At 43.0% G+C, this 21,368-nt stretch overlaps 1 protein-coding gene across 1 annotated transcript in view; it reads right to left on the reverse strand.

Moving 5' to 3' along the window:
• The window catches only part of LOC134349859 (protocadherin-16-like), a 500,217-nt gene that overhangs the window by 461,822 nt on the left and 17,027 nt on the right, over window positions 1-21,368 (reverse strand). The window contains exon 2 of the mRNA XM_063054823.1: window positions 12,005-13,821. Coding sequence (XP_062910893.1) covers window positions 12,005-13,768 — 1,764 coding nt within the window. The 5' untranslated portion in view covers window positions 13,769-13,821. The remainder of the gene's footprint in view (window positions 1-12,004; window positions 13,822-21,368) is intronic.

A 21,368-nucleotide genomic window follows, 5' to 3' on the forward strand; every position in this document is an offset into this window, starting at 1 on the left:
AAGTATGAAGATCCTCGGTGAATGAGACGGTGCATTCTCAGTCAAGGCGATTTTCTGCAGAATGCTTCACTTTGGCTAAAACAAGAATTCATCTCATATTGCCAGCAAAATTATTACCAGCTATAGCTCCTGGAGACTGTTGTAAAAGTTCTGTCGCTCCCCTTCATAATGCAAATCCATAGCTCACCTCCCCCACATCAAACTCCCGTCTCTTATACCCCTCCCCTATTCCGAAATAAAAACCACATCTTAAGCATCTCACCCCTGACCCCAAGTAAAATGAGCAAAAGACAGGACGATAGGTCAATGAATGTTTCTTTGATTTAGTTTCCAGAGATTCTCAGTATACAACACCCTATCTAGGAACCGTTTTGACTGAGATGAAATGTAGAGAGTTAATGGATCAGCTGATCTGGCCTCGAGTTTTCCTCAGATTGACTCTCCGGAACTGCCGAGAGTTATTAGCTTAGGGTGAGAACAAACACCTGGGGGTCTTGGCAACAGCTAGAACACTGTTCTCTCATTTTATGTAAATCATGAGCTGGGCCCCTCAACCCATTCACTGGCCTCGTGCCAAGGAGCTTAAAGTGCAGCCTCTGCATGCCTGTAAAAGCCTTCAAGCTGCTGAAGAATCTTTTAAATTCTGTTCTCTGAAATCTTATGTAGGATAAGAACAGATGAAATAGATGCCAGAGCAGTCCAATCAGCCCATCATACCTGTGATCACAGCCAATCTTTAACTTCTGCACATTTTCTTCACTAATCCTTTGTCTGCCATTATCCAAACATCTACTCTCAGTGACTGCGACTTTCCTAACACCAAAGATGCATCAACCTCGGGTGGAGAAATCTATTTTCATCCCAGTGTTGAACAGATGACATCCTTTTTTAAGAATGTGATCCCTTCTTCTAGACATTCCAGCCAGGAAAAAGCATCAACCCTGTGTCAAACTCCCTGAGAATTCATGCCAACCACAGCATCTCCCTTGCTGGTCCCAGCTGCCCACATTTGGTCCATAACCTTTTGAGCCCCTTCCCTCTAGTATCTATCCAAATGGTTCTTAAGTGTTGTAACTGTACCTGCCTTGACCACTTTGGCAGCTCATTCCAGGTACTCGCCACCTACTGTATAAAATCAGCTGACATGTGTTTTTTAAATTTCTCCTCTCTTTTCCTGTACCTGTGCCCTCTAGTTTTGGACTCCTCATCTCTTGATAAAAGACTAGGACCATCCACCTCTTCCATACCCCTAGTGATAGTATAAACTTCTATGAAGTCAACCGTCATTCCTTTGTGCTCCAGAAATAAAGACTCAGCTTGGCCAACCTCTCCCTATAACTCAGGCTCTCTTGTCAAGAAAGCATTCTCATAACTCTCGTCTGTATTCTCTCCAGCTTGACAATGTCTTTCCAATAATGATGTGACCAAAATGAGAAGGTAGAAGACCACTGGTCAACAAACTTGCTATTTTATTGTATTTTATTTAGAGATACAGTGTGAAACAGGCCTTTCTGGCTCAATGAGCCACAGCGCCCAGCAATCCATCGATTTAACCCTAGCCTAGTATACATTATAGGAAAGATGCTTTGGAGATGGTGTAAAAGAAGTTCAGCTGGATGAACAGGCCCTTCCAGCTCAATGAACCACAGCACCCAGCCTCCCACCAATTTAACCATAGCCTCATATACTCTATAGCAGGGATTCCCAACCTTTTTGATACAGTACTGTAAAGCCTTAACATTAACTGAGGGATCCGTGGACCCCAGATTGTGAACCCCTGCTCTATAGGTAGGATGTGAAGGCTTTGGCGAGGATATACAAGAGGTTTACCAGAAAGAACAGGCCCTTCCAGCCCAATGAGCCACAGCACCCAGCTACCCACCAATTTAACCCCTGCTCTACAGGAAGGATGTAGAAGCTTTGGAGAAGGTGTGAAAGAGGTACACAAGGATGCTGCCTAGACAAACTAAAAGGAGAAGTTAGGCAACCTTGGCTTGCTTTCTCTGGAGCAGCAAAGGCTGCTGGAATTGGAAGAGGCAGGTAATAAGGATAATGACACAATTGTAATGGGGAATGTCAATATGCAAGGAGATTGGGAAAATCAGGCTGGTGTCGGATTGCAAGAGAGGGAGTTTCTTGAATGCCTATGAGATAGCTTTTTAGAGCAGCTTGTGCTTGAGCCTATCTTAGATTGGGTTTTGTGTAATAATCCCGATCTTATTAGGGAGCTAAATGTAAAGGAACCCTTAGGAGGCAGTGATCATACTATGATTGAATTCATTCTGCAGTTTGAGAGGGAGAAGCGTAAATCACATGTGTTAGTATCACAATGGAATAAAGGGAATTACAGAGGCATGAGAGAGGAGCTTGCCCAGGTGGATTGAAGGAGGATGCTGGCGGGGGTGATGGCAGAGCAGAGATGGCTGAAGTTTTTGGGAATAGTTCACAAGGTGCAGGATAGATATGTCCCACAGAAGAAGTTGTTCTCAAATGGCAGGGATAGGCAACTGTGGCTTGCAAGGGAAGTTGAGGACTGCATAAAAGCCAAGGAAAGGGTATTTTGTTGTTCAGTCGTTTAGTTGAGTCTGACTCTTCGCGACCTCATGGACCATAGAATCCATAGTGTTTTCATGGCAAGATACAGAAGTAAACTGCCAGGTCTTTCTTCCGCACTGCCCCGATTGGGACCCGGCTGGACCATCTCCCTTGAAGTCCAGTGCTGATGCCACTACACCACTAGTTGGCCCAAGGAAAGGGCATATAAGGTAGCAAAAGTGAGTGGAAAGTTGGATAATTGGGAACCTTTAAAATCCAACAAAAGGCAAAGAAAAAACTATAAGGGAAGAGATGAAATATGAGGGCAAACTAGCCAATAATATAAGGCAGGATAACAAAAGTTTTTTTCAGTTATAAAAAGAGTAAAAGAGAGGTGAGAGTTGATATTGGACCACTGAAAAATGATGCTGGAGAAGTAGTAATGGAGGACAAAGAATTGGCAGGCGAATTTAGTAAGTACTTAGTATCGGCCTTCACTGTAGAAGACACTCGCAGTGTGCCAGAGGTCCGTGAGTGTCAGGGAACAGAAGTGAGAGCCATTGCTATTACAAAGGAAAAAGTGCTGGGCAAACTGAATGTTGAAAGGACTAGACAGGGTGGATGCAGAGAGGATGTTTTCTATGGTGGGAGTATCCAGAGGAGACTCATTGGGCTGAATGGCCTAATTCTGCTCCTATGTCTTATGGTCTAAAGGCTGAGGGGAAACCTATCAGACATTTATAAATCATAGAGGTGTATAAAATCATGAGGGGTATAGTTAGGATTGACAATTAGAGTCTTTTTCCCAGGGAAGAATAGCTAAATAGTAGAAGGCATAGATTTAAGGTGGACAACTAAAAATTGTCTTAAGGGGCAACTTCTTCACACAGAAGGAGATTGACACATTGAATGAGATGGCACAGAAAGTGGTTAAGGTAGGTAAATAACAGTATTTTGAAAACCATTTGGATAAGTACATGGATAGGAGGGGTTTAGAAGGATATGTGGCAAACATAGGCAAATGGGATTGGTTTGGTGGGCATAGAGTTGTACTTATGGAAACAGATCAATTTTCCCACAGTGCTTATGCTGCCCAGGGGGCACTCAGCTTGTGTCACTTGGCCCATAGCTGCCTTGCTCAACTGATTCAAGTGTTTGTCTGGACACTTCTTAAATACTTTCTGTGAGTCTGCATCCAACACTCTCTCTAGTGTATTTATTGATTTTTTTTTTAGAGATACAGCGTGGAATAAGATGCTGGTTAAAGATGAGATTAACGCAATAGAAAGGAAGGACATAAGCCGGGAAGATGTGGAATCGATATGGGTAGAGCTGCATAACACTAAGGGGCAGAAAACGCTGGTGGGAGTTGTGTACAGGCCACCTAACAGTAGTAGTGAGGTCGGAGATGGTACTAAACAGGAAATTAGAAATGTGTGCAATAAAGGAACAGCAGTTATAATGGGTGACTTCAATCTACATGTAGTTTGGGTGAACCAAATTGGTAAAGGTGCTGAGGAAGAGGATTTCTTGGAATGTATGCGGGATGGTTTTTTGAACTAACATGTCGATGAACCAACTAGAGAGCAGGCTATTCTAGACTGGGTTTTGAGCAATGAGGAAGGGTTAATTAGCAATCTTGTCGTGAGAGGCCCCTTGGGTAAGAGTGACCATAATATGGTGGAATTCTTCATTAAGATGGAGAGTGACATAGTTAATTCAGAAACAAAGGTTCTGAACTTAAAGCGGGGTAACTTTGAAGGTATGAGACGTGAATTAACTAAGATAGACTGGCAAATGACACTTAAAGGATTGACGGTGGATATGCAATGGCAAGCATTTAAGGATTGCATGGATGAACTACAACAATTGTTCATCCCAGTTTGGCAAAAGAATAAATCAAGGAAAGTAGTGCACCCGTGGTTGACAAGAGAAATTAGGGATAGTATCAATTCCAAAGAAGAAGCATACAAATTAGCCAGAAAAAGTGGCTCACCTGAGGACTGAGAGAAATTCAGAGTTCAGCAGAGGAGGACAAAGGGCTTAATTAGGAAGGGGAAAAAAGATTATGAGAGAAAACTGGCAGGGAACATAAAAACTGACTGTAAAAGCTTTTATAGATATGTAAAAAGGAAAAGACTGGTAAAGACAAATGTAGGTCCCCTACAGGCAGAAACAGGTGAATTGATTATGGGGAGCAAGGACATGGCGGACCAATTGAATAATTACTTTGGTTCTGTCTTCACTAAGGAGGACATAAACAATCTTCCAGAAATAGTAGGGGACAGAGGGTCCAGTGAGATGGAGGAACTGAGCGAAATACATGTTAGTAGGGAAGTGGTGTTAGGTAAATTGAAGGGATTAAAGGCAGATAAATCCCCAGGGCCAGATGGTCTGCATCCCAGAGTGCTTAAGGAAGTAGCCCAAGAAATAGTGGATGCATTAGTGATAATTTTTCAAAACTTGTTAGATTCTGGACTAGTTCCTGAGGATTGGAGGGTGGCTAATGTAATCCTACTTTTTAAAAAAGGAGGGAGAGAGAAACCGGGGAATTATAGACTGGTTAGCCTAACGTCGGTGGTGGGGAAACAGCTGGAGTCAGTTATCAAAGATGTGATAACAGCACATTTGGAAAGCGGTGAAATGATCGGACAAAGTCAGCATGGATTTGTGAAAGGAAAATCATGTCTGACGAATCTCATAGAATTTTTTGAGGATGTAACTAGTAGAGTGGATAGGGGAGAACCAGTGGATGTGGTATATTTGGACTTTCAAAAGGCTTTTGAAAAGGTCCCACACAGGAGATTAGTGTGCAAACTTAAAGCACATGGTATTGGGGGTAAGGTATTGATGTGGATAGAGAATTAGTTGGCAGGTAGGAAGCAAAGAGTGGGAATAAACGGGACCTTTTCAGAATGGCAGGCAGTGACTAGTGGGGTACCGCAAAGCTCAGTGCTGGGACCCCAGTTGTTTACAATATATATTAATGACTTGAGGGAATAGGATGCTAAGAGGATGCAGGGTGATTGGATAGGTTGGGTGAGGTTGGGTGAGTGGGCAAATTCATGGCAGATGCAATTTAATGTGGATAAATGTGAAGTTATCCACTTTGGTGGCAAAAATAGGAAAACAGGTTATTATCTGAATGGTGGCCGATTAGGAAAAGGGGAGGTGCAACGAGACCTGGGTGTCATTATACACCAGTCATTGAAAGTGGGCATGCAGGTACAGCAGGCGGTGAAAAAGGCAAATGGTATGCTGGCATTTATAGCGAGAGGATTCGAGTACAGGAGCAGGGAGGTACTACTGCAGTTGTACAAGGCCTTGGTGAGACCACACCTGGAGTATTGTGTGCAGTTTTGGTCCCCTAATCTGAGGAAAGACATCCTTGCCATAGAGGGAGTATAAAGAAGGTTCACCAGATTGATTCCTGGGATGGCAGGACTTTCATATGAAGAAAGACTGGATGAACTGGGCTTGTACTCGTTGGAATTTAGAAGATTGAGGGGGGATCTGATTGAAATGTATAAAATCCTAAAGGGATTGGACAGGCTAGATGCAGGAAGATTGTTCCCGATGTTGGGGAAGTCCAGAACGAGGGGTCACAGTTTGAGGATAAAGGGGAAGCCTTTTAGGACCGAGATTAGGAAAAACTCCTTCACACAGAGAGTGGTGAATCTGTGGAATTCTCTGCCACAGGAAAGAGTTGAGGCCAGTTCATTGGCTATATTTAAGAGGGAGTTAGATATGGCCCTTGCGGCTACGGGGATCAGGGGGTATGGAGGGAAGGCTGGTGCAGGGTTCTGAGTTGGATGATCAGCCATGATCATAATAAATGGCGGTGCAGGCTCGAAGGGCCGAATGACCTACTCCTGCACCTATTTTCTATGTTTCTATGTTTCTATGAATAGGCCCTTCTAGCCCTTCAAGCTGCACAGTCCAGCAACCCCCGATTTAACCCTAATAATGGGACAATTTACAATGACCAATTAACTGGCTAACTGGTATATCTTTAGACTGTGGGAGAAAACTGGAGCACCCGAGAGAACCCACACACTCCACAGGGAAGAGGTACAAAATCCTTACAGAGGACTCAGGATTAAACTCCAACTCTGATGACTTGAACTGTAATAACACTGCACAAACTGCTATGTTACTATGGTACTCACCACTCTCTGAGTGAAAAAGAACCCTCGGATCCCTCCAAATCTCTTACTCCTTATATTAAATCTTTGTCCTCCAGTTTTACTTATCTTTGACATGGAGAAATATTTCCAGTAATCTACCATATCTATGCTCCTGATAATTTTATATCCTTCAATCATGTCCCTTCTTAAACTCCCCTAGTCTAGGGAGTACAGTTCTAGCTTCTTATACATGAAACACACTGCAAGCTCCTATTTTCCTTAACTGTGATCAAAAATTAGTGGCAGCCAAGAATTAAAATGATTCATATCTGGATTAGAAGATAGTTGGTAAAGTCATTAAGAGCACCAAATTTCTTGGTGTTCACCTGGTGGAGAATCTCACCTGGTCCCTCAACACCAGCTCCATAGCTCAGAAAGCCCAGCAGCATCTCTACTTTCTGTGAAGGCTGAGAAAAGTCCATCTCCCATTCTCCATCCTCACCACATTCTACAGAGGTTGTATTGAGAGCATCCTGAGCAGCTTCACCACTGCCTGGTTTGGGAATTGCACTGTCTCGGATCGCAAGACCCTGCAGCGGATAGTGAGGTCAGCTGAGAAGATCATCGGGGTCTCTCTTCCTGCCATTACAGACATTTACACCACATGCTGCATCCGTAAAGTAAACAGCATTATGAAGGACCCCACGCACCCCTCATACAAACTCTTCTCCCTCCTGCCATCTGGCAAAAGGCACCAAAGTATTCTGGCTCTCACGACCAGACTGTGCAACAGTTTCTTCCCCCAAGCCATCAGACTCCTCAATACCCAGAGCCTGGACTGACACCAACCTACTGTCCTCTACTGTGCCTATTGTCTTGTTTATTATTTACTATAATGTCTGCACTGTTTTGTGCAGTTTATGCAGTCCTGGGTAGGTCTGTAGTCCAGTGTAGTTTTGTGTTGTTTTACGTAGTTTAGTGTAGTTTTTGTACTGTTCATGTAACACCATGGTCCTGAAAAATGTAAACAACAGGAATTCTGCAGATGCTGGAAATTCAAGCAACATACATCAAAGTTGCTGGTGAACGCAGCAGGCCAAGCAGCATCTATAGGAAGAGGCGCAGTCGACGTTTCAGGCCGAGACCCTTCGTCAGGACTAACTGAAGGAAAAGTGAGTAAGGGATTTGAAAGCTGGAGGGGGAGGGGGAGATGCAAAATGATAGGAGAAGACAGGAGGGGGAGGGATAGAGCCGAGAGCTGGACAGGTGATAGGCAAAAGGGGATACGAGAGGATCATGGGACAGGAGGTCCGGGAAGAAAGACGGGGGGGGGTGACCCAGAGGATGGGCAAGAGGTATATTCAGAGGGACAGAGGGAGAAAAAGGAGAGTGAGAAAAAGAATGTGTGCATAAAAATGAGTAACAGATGGGGTACGAGGGGGAGGTGGGGCCTAGCGGAAGTTAGAGAAGTCAATGTTCATGCCATCAGGTTGGAGGCTACCCAGACGGAATATAAGGTGTTGTTCCTCCAACCTGAGTGTGGCTTCATCTTTACAGTAGAGGAGGCCGTGGATAGACATGTCAGAATGGGAATGGGATGTGGAATTAAAATGTGTGGCCACTGGGAGATCCTGCTTTCTCTGGCGGACAGAGCGTAGATGTTCAGCAAAGCGGTCTCCCAGTCTGCGTCGGGTCTCACCAATATATAAAAGGCCACATCGGGAGCACCGGACGCAGTATATCACCCCAGTCGACTCACAGGTGAAGTGATGCCTCACCTGGAAGGACTGTTTGGGGCCCTGAATGGTGGTAAGGGAGGAAGTGTAAGGGCATGTGTAGCACTTGTTCCGCTTACACGGATAAGTGCCAGGAGGGAGCTCAGTGGGGAGGGATGGGGGGGACGAATGGACAAGGGAGTTGTGTAGGGAGCGATCCCTGCGGAATGCAGAGAGAGGGGGGTAGGGAAAGATGTGCTTAGTGGTGGGATCCCGTTGGAGGTGGCGGAAGTTACGGAGAATAATATGTTGGACCCGGAGGCTGGTGGGGTGGTAGGTGAGGACCAGGGGAACCCTATTCCTCGTGGGGTGGTGGGAGGATGGAGTGAGAGCAGATGTACGTGAAATGGGAGAGATGCGTTTAAGAGCAGAGTTGATAGTGGAGGAAGGGAAGCCCCTTTCTTTAAAAAATGAAGACATCTCCCTCGTCCTGAAAAATGTCTCGTTTTTACTGTGTACTGTACCAGCAGTTATGGTCGAAATGACAATAAAAAGTGACTTGACTTGACTTGACTTGATCATTTCAGAGAATCTGCAGCCACTGGGATAATCTGATTTAATTAGCATTGAATCTTGTAGAGTTGTATTCTACAGGCCTCTGGGCCTAGTTCTGAAAGGTGGGATTAGACTGCTGAAGTCTTTAATAACTGTCTTAAGATCTGCCTTTCTGTCATAAATTCTCTATGATTTTTCTATTGGCCATAGAAAATATCAATAATTTGGATAAGAATCAACAAAGCATGGTTAGGAACTTTGCAGATGCCACTAAAACAGAGGATGTCATTGATAGTGAAAAAAGTTATTAGGATTTACAGGAATCTTGATCAGCTAGGCAACTAGGCTGAGGAATGGCAAATGGAGCTTGAACTGGATCAGTGTAAGATACAGTAAAGTGTGAAGACAACTGTGAGTGGACCCTGGGGAGCATTACAGAATAGAAGGAACCCTGAAAGTGATATTACAGGTAGACAAGGTGGTGAAGAAGCTTTTGACATCACACACAAAATGCTGGAGGAACCCAGCAGGCCAGGCAGCATCTATGGAAACAAGTACAGTCAATGTTTCAGGCCGAGAACATTGGGTCTCGATCCAAAACGCCGACTGTACTCTTTTTCATAGAAGCTGCCTGGCCTGCTGAGTTCCTCCAGCATTTTGTGTGTGTTGCTTGAATTTACTACATCTGCAGATTTTCTCTTGTTTGTGAAAGCTTTTGGCATGCTGGTCTTCATTAGTCAGGACACTTGAGTATAGAGTTGGATTTTCTGATGCAGTTGTAAAAGACATTGGTGTGGCCATATTTGAAGTATTATGTTTAGTTTTTGTCACCCTGCTATAGGAAAGATGTCATTCAGATAAAAAGAGTGCAAAGAAGATTTACAAGAATGTTGCTAGGATTTGGAGGGTTAAGTTATAAGAGATCGAGCAGGTTGAGACATTATTCATTGAAATGTAGAAAAATGAGGGGTGACCGTATAGAGATGAATAGAATTATGAGAGGTAATGAGAAAGTAAGTAGTCAGAGCCTTTTTTCTCAGGGCTGGGAAATTAAGAACTAGACGGCATGTTTAAGATGAGAGGGGAGAAATTTAATAGGAACCTGAGGGGCAACTTTTTCACCAACAAGTTGGTTAGTGTATGGAATGAGCTGCCAGAGGAAGCAGTTGAGACAAGTACATGAACAACATTTAAAGGACATTTGGGCAGGTACATACCTAGATAGGACTTGGGCCAAATTCAGGCAAATGGGACTAGCTAAAATGCGAATTTTGGTCAACATGAATTGTCATGCAGATTGGCCTCTTTCAGTGCTGCATGACAATAACCCTATGATTCATTCAGAAACCAGCCTATTTTTGTCATAGTTCATAATATAAATGACTTTACAAATCCATAAATACAGATAATTCATCAACGAATCCCACCTAGGACCCATGAAACTAAAACATGCCAAGCAGTGTGGAAACAACAAACATCGTTTATTCACCAGAGATATTTTAGATACAGTTCTGATAAAATTCCATTGAAACAAACACAATTACTGTTCCAGCTGCAGATTGTGCTTGTACTGTAAACTTTCACCTTTTTACATCTCCCCTCTTCCCCCCTCTCTGCCATTCCATTTGGACCAAGTAGATATTTTTGTACTTTTTTATCCACTTCAACTTCATCTATTTCTAGATGTTTTCTTAAATTCTTCAAACTTAATGTCACTTCAGGCTGATCTTAAAAGCAACGGTGACTTCACACACTGTGAGGATGATTTTTGCTTTTATTATGAACACAGATCTCAACATCATTCAAGCTTTACCATCATTTATTTATATTATAGGTGTTATGTACCAGAACTCAAAATGCCCATCTTGGGTGTCAAGATCTCTGAGGACCTAACCTAATCCCCACATATCGATGCAGTTATAAAAAAGGCAAGACAGCGACTATACTTCTTTAGGAGTTTGAAGAGATTTGGTATGTCAATAAAAACATCCAAAATCTTCTATAGATGTACTGTGGAGAGCATTCTGACAGTCTGCATCACTGTCTGGTATGGGGGGCGGGGGGGGGGAGGAGCACACTGCACATGATCAAAAGAAGCTGCAGAGGGTTGTAAATTTAGTCGCTCCATCTTGGGTACCAGCCTACAAAGTACCTAGGACATCTTCAAAGAGTGGTGTCGCAGAAAGGCAGCATCCATTAAGGAGACTCAGCACCCAGGACATGCCTTTTTCTCACTGTTACCCATCAGGTAGGAGGTACAGAAGCCTGAAGGCACACACTGAACGATTCAGGAACAGCTTCTTTCCTTCTACCATCTGATTCCTAAATGGACATTGAACCCGTGAACAATACCTCATTTTTAAAATATACATTATTTCTGTTTTTGCACGATTTTTAATCTATTCAATATACATATACCATAATTGATTGATTGATTGATTGATTTTCTCCTTCTATATTATGTATTGCATTGGACTGCTACTGTTAAGTTAACAAATTTCACAATGCATGCCGGTGATAACAAACCTGATTCTGATTCTGAACTCTGAAATGCCAGGCTCAGTGTACAGCCGGTTGCACCAATGCACCAGAGGTCAACAACTTTAACATTTCTTACAACACATTGTGCTCCATTGCTTGATAGACTGGCTAACATTCCACCAGCCTATTTGAATACTTCATGGGTCCATTGTTAGGATGATTTATAAGAGGTTTTGTGGTGCAGGACCTTACCTCACTTAGGAGTAACTTTGCTTGTTTTCCCCTGTGGTTTCCATATAAATATCTTGTTGGATAAGGAAGCTTACCAAACCTGCACAGAGTATTTGTGATTGGAAAGGCATCAACTCCCTTCCTCCAAGGAAAATTGTCATCCCCAACATTGAAAATATAACCCCATTACCACATCACTCCCATTATCTTAATTAATCATTCACACTCAAATGACTGTTCACAGACATGACCCAAAGTGACATCTCACTTTAAATTATCACCTCATTGACAATCCTTTACTCCTTCATGAATTCAAGCTGCAAGTTTTATCAGACGGTAAATCAGCATGGAGTGGCCTACCTGGAGGAAGCAGGTCCCAGCTGGTTCATTTTCCTTGATTGATACATTATAGAAGTTTTTGCTGAATACAGGCTCATTATCATTCACATCCTGGATCGCTATGGTGACAGTAACGGAGGAAGACATGGGCTTGTTTCCTCGATCAGTCGCCACCACCGTCAACATGGGAGCTGGATCTGCCTCGTAATCCAGTGCTGATGCTGTAGTAATCACTCCAGTAGCCCGATCAATGGTGAACCAATCAGAATGAGATTCTGGGCTATTAACGATGCTGTACACAATGTCACCATTAGCACCTTCATCTTTATCTCTTGCTGTTACTTGTAGCACAAAGCTCCCAGGGTATAGAACCTCTGGAATGGAGTGTCTGTACCCTGAACGGTCAAAAACCGGTGGATTATCATTAACATCAGTTACATGAATGGTGAATGTGGATTCTGCCCTCAGAGGTGGTGTTCCAGAGTCAGTTGCTGTAACACTGAGTTGGTAACTATCCTTCTCCTCTCGATCTAACATCTGGTCGACACATATCAAATAAATAATATTGTCCTTGGTAGTCAGTCCAAATTTACCATCACCACCTTCCAAAGACACATTGACTTTGGCATATTCTCCATAATCAGGATCAGACACTGAGATTCTGGCCACAAATTGGCCAGGCTGAGCTCCCTCTGAGATGTGAGGTGATCCATCTTCACTGAGAAAGATGATAGTAAGAGTGGGTTGGTTGTCATTGTAATCCTTGACCTGAACAGTAACAAATGCTGTTGTTACTTCAGGCTGTGAGGCATTGTCTCGAGCTTGGACCACCAGCTCGTGGACTTTCTTCATTTCATAATCCAATCCTTTATTTAATTTGATTACACCAGTCTTTGAATCTATGGCAAAGTACTGGCTGGGATCACTCTGCCTCCTGTTGATCTCATAAATAACCACACCATTATTTCCTTCATCTATGTCAGTGGCAAACACCTGGAGAAAGCTGGTTCCAGGCTGTAAATTTTCGGAGATTATGGCATGGTATCGAGTCTGATTAAACACTGGCGCATTGTCATTAACATCCAAAATAGAGATGTACAAAGTCATCTGACTTGTTTTGCGTGGAGTTCCACCATCAAAAGCTTCAATTACCAAGGTGTAAGTGGATCTCTCTTCCCTGTCCAGAGGACTATTGACCACAAGTTCCAGGTCTAATGTTTCTGTTAGCCTTTTAGTTTCCAGCCTAAAGGATTGCCCAACATTTCCATCTTGTATAAGATATCCCTGTGTGCTAAATTGACCCCCATCTGCATCAATAGCTGAATCTAGGCGGAATCGTGTTCCCACAGGTGTTTGCTCAGGTATTTTAAGTCGCATCTGACTGGTGGGAAAGACTGGAGCATTGTCATTTATATCATTGACTAATATCACCACCTCAACTGTATCACCTCCCAAATTCACCGCAACAAACTTGTACTTATCCCGAGACTCACGATCCAACACCCTGGCAGTCTTAATAATCCCTGTTGTTTCATCAATGATTAAGTCAGAAGACATACCGGTGCCATCGGTCTCATGTGTAAAGAAACTGCTGGTTATGTGACCAGGTGGAAGCCCTGCATTTATATCACCGATGATACTGAAAGGTGGCTGTTCTTCATCAATACGAAGAACCAGAGGTTCGCTTGATCCTGCCACAGACCATCCAACTAGGATTCCCAACATCACATGAAGCCACCGAAAGACACCTCGGCACTTGCCTAGTGGCCTCCTCACTGAATCCATAATCCCATTCGACGTTACTCCCGCCTTCTTTCTTCAGGGAATCTCTTTAAAATCTGTAAAAATCCAACAATTCTTAATTTCTGAAAATTTTTGTGTTACACAGTAAAATTTCCAATCAAGAATTAGAAACAAGTTTATTATCAGTATCGTACATGATGTGAAATTTGTTGCTTTATAGCAGCAATGTAGTGCAAAAATATTAAAGAATTTCTATAAATTATCAAATAAATAAATTGTGCAAAATAAAAGTAAAATGAATGAATATTGTTTCAATTAACATAAACAAACTGCTGGAAAAACTCAGCAAGTCAAGCAGCATCTACGGAGGCAAACTGAAGGTTAATATTTCCAGTAGAGACCTTGTATCGGGACTGAGTGCAGGGAGGCAGCCAGTATGGAGTAGAGAGCGAGGGGGGAGGCAGTAGAGACTTTATATTAGGACTGAGAGCGCAGAGATGAGAAGGAGGTGATGAAGACAGGGACTGGTGGGTGACAAGGAAGAGAAATGAGCAGGTGGAGCAAGATTGGGGATGGTAAAGGGTAAGGCAAAGACAGAGGTGGGAAGGTAATAAGCAGAACCTGATAAAAGAGAAATGATGGAGGGGAGAAGCTAGACACCCTGACTAATCAAGAACCTGTCAATCTCCATTTTAAATGTACTCAATGACCTGGCCTCCTCAGCCACCTGTGGCAATGAATTCCACACGTTTACTACCCTCTGGCTAAAGAAATTCATCTTTTTTCGTCTCTTTTTTCAAATGGATAACCCTCTTGTCTGAGACTGTGCCCTCTGCACTTAGCCTCATCCACTATAGGATACATCCATCTTATATCCTCTCTATCCAGACCTTTAGATATTCAATTGGTTTCAATGAGATGCCCACTCATTCTTCTAAACTCCAGTGAATACAGGCCCAAAACTTTCAATCGCCTCTCATAAAAGGCCAAAAGACCATAAGATATAGGAGCAGAAGTAGGCCATTCGGCCCATTAAGTCTGCTCTGCCATTCAATCATGGTCTGATCCAATTCTTCCAGTAATCCCCACTCCTCTACCTTCTCCCCATACACTTTGATGCTCTGGATGATCAAGAACATATCTATCTCTGCCTTAAATGCACCCAATGACTTGGCCTCCACAGTCACTCATGGCAACAAATTCCACAGATTTACCACGCTCTGATTAAAGTAATTTCTCCACATCTCTGTTCTAAATGAACATCCTTCAATCCTGAAGTTGTGCCCTCTTGTCCTAGACTCCCTTACCATGGAAAATAACCGTGCCATATCTAATCTGTTCAGGCCTTTTAACATTTGGAATGTTTCTATGATATCCCCCCCATTCTCCTGAACTCCAAAGAATACAGCCCAAGAGCTGCCAGATGTTCCTCATATGGTGACCCTTCCATTCCTGGAATCATTCTCATGAATCTTCTCTGAACCCTCTCCAATATCAGTATATCCTTTCTAAAATAAGGAGCCCAAAACTGCACACAATACTCCGAGTGTGGTCTCACGAGTGCCTTATAGAGCCTCAACATCACATCCCTGCTCTTACATTCTATACCTCTAGAAATGAATGCCAACATTGCATTTGCCTTCTTCACCACCAACTCAACCTGGAGGTTAACCTTTAGGGTATCCTGCACAAGGACTCCCAATTCCCTTTGCATCTCTGCATTTTGAATTCTCTCCCCATCTAAATAATAGTCTGCCCATTTATTTCTTCCAACAAAGTGCATGACCATACACTTTCCAACATGGTAGTTCATTTGCCACTTCTTTGCCCATTCCCCTAAACTATCTAAGTCTCTCTGCAGGCTCTCTGTTTCTTCACCACTACCCGCTCCTCTACCTCTTTTTGTATCATCAGCAAATTTAGCCACTAATCCATTAATCCCATAGTCCAAATCATTGACACCGACATGTGTTACCCTTTCATTCGTGGAATCATTCTCGTGATCCTCCTTCCTGTAGACTCTCTGCATTCTCTGCACATTTTGCTTTACCACTCAGTTTAGTGTCATCATCAAACTTAGATATGCTACACTTGGTCCCCTCTTCCATATTGTTAGTGTACTTATATGGTGAACAGCTGCAGGCCCAGAACTGGCCTCTGTGGCATACCTCTCTCTACTGATAATAACCAAAGAAACACACATTTATCTTAACCCTCTGCATTCCATTACTTAACCAATTCCCTATCCATGCTAATACATGACCCACAACACCATCACAAACAAGAGGAAGTCTGCAGATGCTGGAAATCCAAGCAACACACACAAAATGCTGGAGGAACTCAGCGGGCCAGGCAGCATCTATGGAAAAGAGTACAGTCAATGTTTCAGGCCAAGACCCTTCATCAATTACCCACAATTCCATGCATCCTTATTTTATGGATAAGTCTTTTTAGCTGCATCTTGTCGAACATCTTCTGGAAATTCAAGTATACTACATTCATCTGTTCTCTATCCACTGTACTCATTATATCCTCAAATAACTCCAGTGGGTTTGTCAAACAGGACCTGCCATTCATTAAATCAATGCTGTGTCTACCAGATAAAACCATTTCTATCAAGATTTCTCAGTGTAAAGGGCTCTGGTAGAGCATGAGGTGTTGCTCTTCCGGCTGGAATCGAGCCTCACCCTGGCAGTGGAGAAAACTTTATAAGACACTAGTCAATTTGCACATGGAGTATTGTCAACAGTTTTGGGCCCCTTCTCTCAGAAAGGATGTATTGTCATTGGAGAACGTCCAGAGGAGGTTCACGAGGATGATTCCGGGAATGAAGGGCAGCTTTGAGCAGCTTGTACGCACTGGAATTTAGAAGAATGCATGGGGATCTCATTGAAACTTGTTAGTGTTAGCAGTGAGGAGGATGCTAAGAGGATGCAGGGTGACTTGGATAGGTTGGGTGAGTGGGCAAACTCATGGCAGATGCAATTTAATGTGGATAAATGTGAAGTTATCCACTTTGGTGGCAAAAATAGGAAAACAGGTTATTATCTGAATGGTGGCCGATTAGGAAAAGGGGAGGTACAACGAGACCTAGGTGTCATTATACACCAGTCATTGAAAGTGGGCATGCAGGTACAGCAGGCGGTGAAAAAGTCGAATGGTATGCTGGCATTTATAGCGAGAGGATTCGAGTACAGGAGCAGGGAGGTACTACTGCAGGGAGACCACACCTGGAGTATTGTGTGCAGTTTTGGTCCCCTAATCTGAGGAAAGACATCTTTGCCATAGAGGGAGTACAAAGAAGGTTCACCAGATTGATTCCTGGGATGGCAGGACTTTCATATGAAGAAAGACTGGATGAACTGGGCTTGTACTCGTTGGAATTTAGAAGATTGAGGGGGGATCTGATTGAAACATATAAGATCCTAAAGGGATTGGACAGGCTAGATGCAGGAAGATTGTTCCCGATGTTGGGGAAGTCCAGAACGAGGGGTCACAGTTTGAGGATAGAGGGGAAGCCTTTTAGGACCGAGATTAGGAAAAACTTCTTCACACAGAGAGTGGTGAATCTGTGGAATTCTCTGCCACAGGAAACTGTTGAGGCCAGTTCATTGGCTATGTTTAAGAGGGAGTTAGATATGGCCCTTGTGGCTACAGGGGTCAGGCGGTATGGAGGGAAGGCTGGGGCGGGGTTCTGAGTTGGATGATCAGCCGTGATCATAATAAATGGCGGTGCAGGCTCGAAGGGCCGAATGGCCTACTCCTGCACCTATTTTCTATGTTTCTATGTTTCTAACTTACCGATTGGTGAAGGGACTAGAAAGGGTGCATGTAGAGAACATGTTTCCTCTGGTGGGGGTATCCAGAACTACCTCAGAATTGAGGGGTGATCTTTTAGAACAGAAGTAAGGAGTTTTTTTTTTAGCCAAAGAGTAGTGAATCTGTGGAATGCTTTGTCACAGACTGCAGTGGAGGCCAAATCCATGGATATATTCAAAGCAGAAGTTGTTAGATTCCTGATTGGTCGGTGCATCAAGGGATACGATGAGAGGGCAGGTGTATGGGGTTGACTGGGATCTGTGATCAGCCATAATGAAATGGCAGAGCAGACTCTATGGGATGAATGGCCTAATTCTGCTCCTGACGAAGGGTCTCGGCCCGAAACGTCAACTGTACCTCTTCCTAGAGATGCTGCCTAGCCTGCTGCGTCCACCAGCAACTTTGATGTGTGTTGCTTGAATTTCCAGCATCTGCAGATTTCCTCGTGTCTGCTCCAATATCTAATGGTTTTATGGTCTTTTGGTCTTAAGACTGAGAATGGACAGGCCATATTGGGAATAGAGAGACTTGAGACTTGGGACACTGCACAATGGTTCTCAAGTCTACTCTTAGTCTTGTTGATATAGAAGAGGCCACATCAACAACACCAAAGATAATGGAAAAGGTCTTTTTGCCTCCACCATGATTACCATCAAATTCAATTGGACTATATCTGACATTACTCTTCCTTTTGTTCATCTCTCTTCTTCATTTCAGTAGACAAACTGTCACCGATACTTTCTACCTCTCCTCTCACCCTCTCTCCTGTAAGAACAACATCCCTTTTTCTCAGTTTCTTCATCTCCACCACAGCATTTTTTTTCCCAAAATGAGGCTTTCTGTCCAGGATTCTAAAATGTTTTGACCAGAACTTATGGAATCCTCATTTGTAATGTGAACCATCCCTGTGTCTCCACAAATACCTCTTGACCTGCTGTGTTCATCTGGCAGTTTGTTTTTGCTCCATTTTCCAGCATCTACGGACTCTTGTGTCTCTGTTGTTTCATTTACACTGCCTGGAAAAGTGTTACTATTGGGTGTCAGGACAATCTTACAACTGCAAAGATTAAGTGTCAGGGGTAAGTTTTTTTACGCAGAGAGTGGTGAATGCGTGGAATGGGCTACTGGCGGCAGCGGTGGAGGCAAAAATGATAGGGTCTTTTAGGAGACTCCTGGATGGATACATGGAGCTTAGAAAAATAGAGGGCTATGGGTAAGCCTCGGTAGTTCTAAGGTAAGGACATGTTCGGCACAGCTTTGTGGGCTGAAGGGCCTGTATTGTGCTGTAGGTTTTAATTGTTTCTATATTTCTAAATCAAGAACGTCTGTGGCTGTCAACTGAAATAAACACTTACATTTATCATATATCAGAAAAATCATGCATTGATACATACAATACATTGGTATTCAAAGCTGCTGTGAATGTGGCATTCTGGGGATTCATAACCAGCGGGCCACTGGTGAGTGAACATGTTTCAAGACCATTTGAATATAGATATACAGTGGAGAATATGCTGACTGGATGCATCGCAGCCTGGTATGGAAACAACAATGCCCAGTAACAGAAAAGGCTATAGAAAATGGTGAATGCAGGCCACTCCATCACAGGAAAAGCCTTCCCCATCTACATGGAGCCTTGCCACAAGAAAGCAACACCCATCATCAAGAATCTCCACCATGCAAGCAATGCTCTCTTCTTATTACTACCATCAGACAAGAAGTACAGGAGCCTTTGGTCCCACACTACCAGGTTCAAGAACAGATGGTTGTATCCTACAACCATCAGGCTCTTGCCAGTGTGGATAACTTCACTCAATGCTGCACTGACTCCACAATCTTAGTACTCTCACTTTCAGGGACGCTACAACTCATGTTCTTGGCATTATTGATTTGTTATTTGTATTTACACCATTTGTCTTCTTTTGCACTATCTTTGTTAGTCTTTGCTTAGGTATAGATTTCATAAATTATATCGTATTTATTTTTTTCTGTAAATATCTGCAATACATTGTGTCTCAAGGTAGTATATGGTGAAAACACCTACTTTCATAATGAATTTACTTCGATTTTGAATGTCGACACACAGAGTCATAGAATCATACGGCATGGATATGGGGCCTTCAACCCAAATGGTCCATGCCAACCAAGTCTCGTCCCATTTGCCTATGTTTTGGGTCATAACCCTCTAAACCTTTCCTATCCATGTACCTGACCCAGCACATTTAAAAAATTGTTAATGTACTTGTTAATGTTCATAATTAAATCTCTCTCTTTTTATCTTCATGACCAGACTATGTAACAGTTTCTTCTCCCAAGCCATCAGACTCCTCAATACCCAGAGCCTGGACTGACACCAACCTACTGCTCTCTACTGTGCCTATTGTCTTGTTTATTATTTACTGTAATGCCTGCACTGTCTTGTACACTTTATGCAGTCCTGGGTAGGTCTGTAGTCTAGTATAGTTTTGTGTTGTTTTACGTAGTTCAGTGTAGTTTTTGTATTGTTTCATGTAGCACCATGGCCCGGAAAAACATTATCTCATTTTTACTGTGTACTGTACCAGCAGTTATGGTTGAAATGACAATAAAAAGTGACATGACTTGACTTGACTTAAACCTATGATCAATTGAGAAACAGCAAGCGTTGATCTCCAATCAATATTTCTAGATTCCTTGATTTGCATCAGTGACTGAGCCTCCAGTGCCCTTGGAAGAAGAAATTTCTTTTATTCTGAGAGGCTGAACCTTCAGCAAGACCTGTTCCCGACACCATAGACCTTATCACTCGATCTGACCTGTCAAGTTCAGCAAGAATTTTATATGATCCTACAAGATCATCTCTCATTCTCCTAAATAGAAAACATATGCCCAGTCTGATTACTCTCTGAATATGGTACAGGGAAAACCCCACACCACAAATCTTCATTGTACTTCTCCAATCATAAGGATATCTAGGAGACCAGATATTAGACCATAAAACATAGGAGCAGAATTCGGCTCTTTGGCCCATCATGTCTACTTCACCATTCAATCATGGCTGATCTTTTTTCCCATCCTCAGCCCAACTCCCTGGCCTTCTGCCCGTAACCTTTGATGCCACATCCAACCAAGAACCTATCAGGCTCTGCCTTAAATACACCCAATGATCCACAAATTTACTACCCTCTGGGTAAAGAAATTTCTCTACATCTCTGTTTTAAACGGATGTCCCTCTATCCTGAGGCTGTGCCCTCTTGTCCTAGACTCCCCCTCTCTTACGCCAGCACATCTTTTCTGAGATGAGGAACTCAAAACTGTTCACAATACTCAAGGTGAGGCCTCGGCAACCTTATAAAGCCTCAGCATCACATCCTGCTCTTGTATTCTAAACCTCTTGAAATGACTGTTAACATGGCGTTTGCCTTCCTCAACACCGACTCTGCCTGCAAGTTAACCTTTAGTGTGTTCTGCAAAAGGACTCGCAAGTCCATCTGCATCTCAGACTTAGTCTGAACATTTATTCCTATGACAAAAGTGCATGATTATGCATTTTCCAACATTGTATTTCATTTGCCACTTTCTTGCCCATTCTTCTAATCTGACTAAATCCTTTGGCAGCCTACCTGTTTCCTCAACACTACCTGCCCCTCCACCAATCTTCATATCATCTGCAAACCTGGCAACAAAGCCATCTATTCCATCATCTAAATAATTTATATACCGCATAAAAAGAAGTGGTCTCAACACTGACCCCTGCGGAACACCACTAGTCACTGGCAGCCAATCAGAAAAGGATCCTTTTATTCCCACTCACTGCCTCCTATCAATCAGCCAATGCTCTAAC

This window comes from Mobula hypostoma, chromosome 7 (assembly GCF_963921235.1).
Source record: "Mobula hypostoma chromosome 7, sMobHyp1.1, whole genome shotgun sequence".
NCBI lineage: Eukaryota > Metazoa > Chordata > Chondrichthyes > Myliobatiformes > Myliobatidae > Mobula > Mobula hypostoma.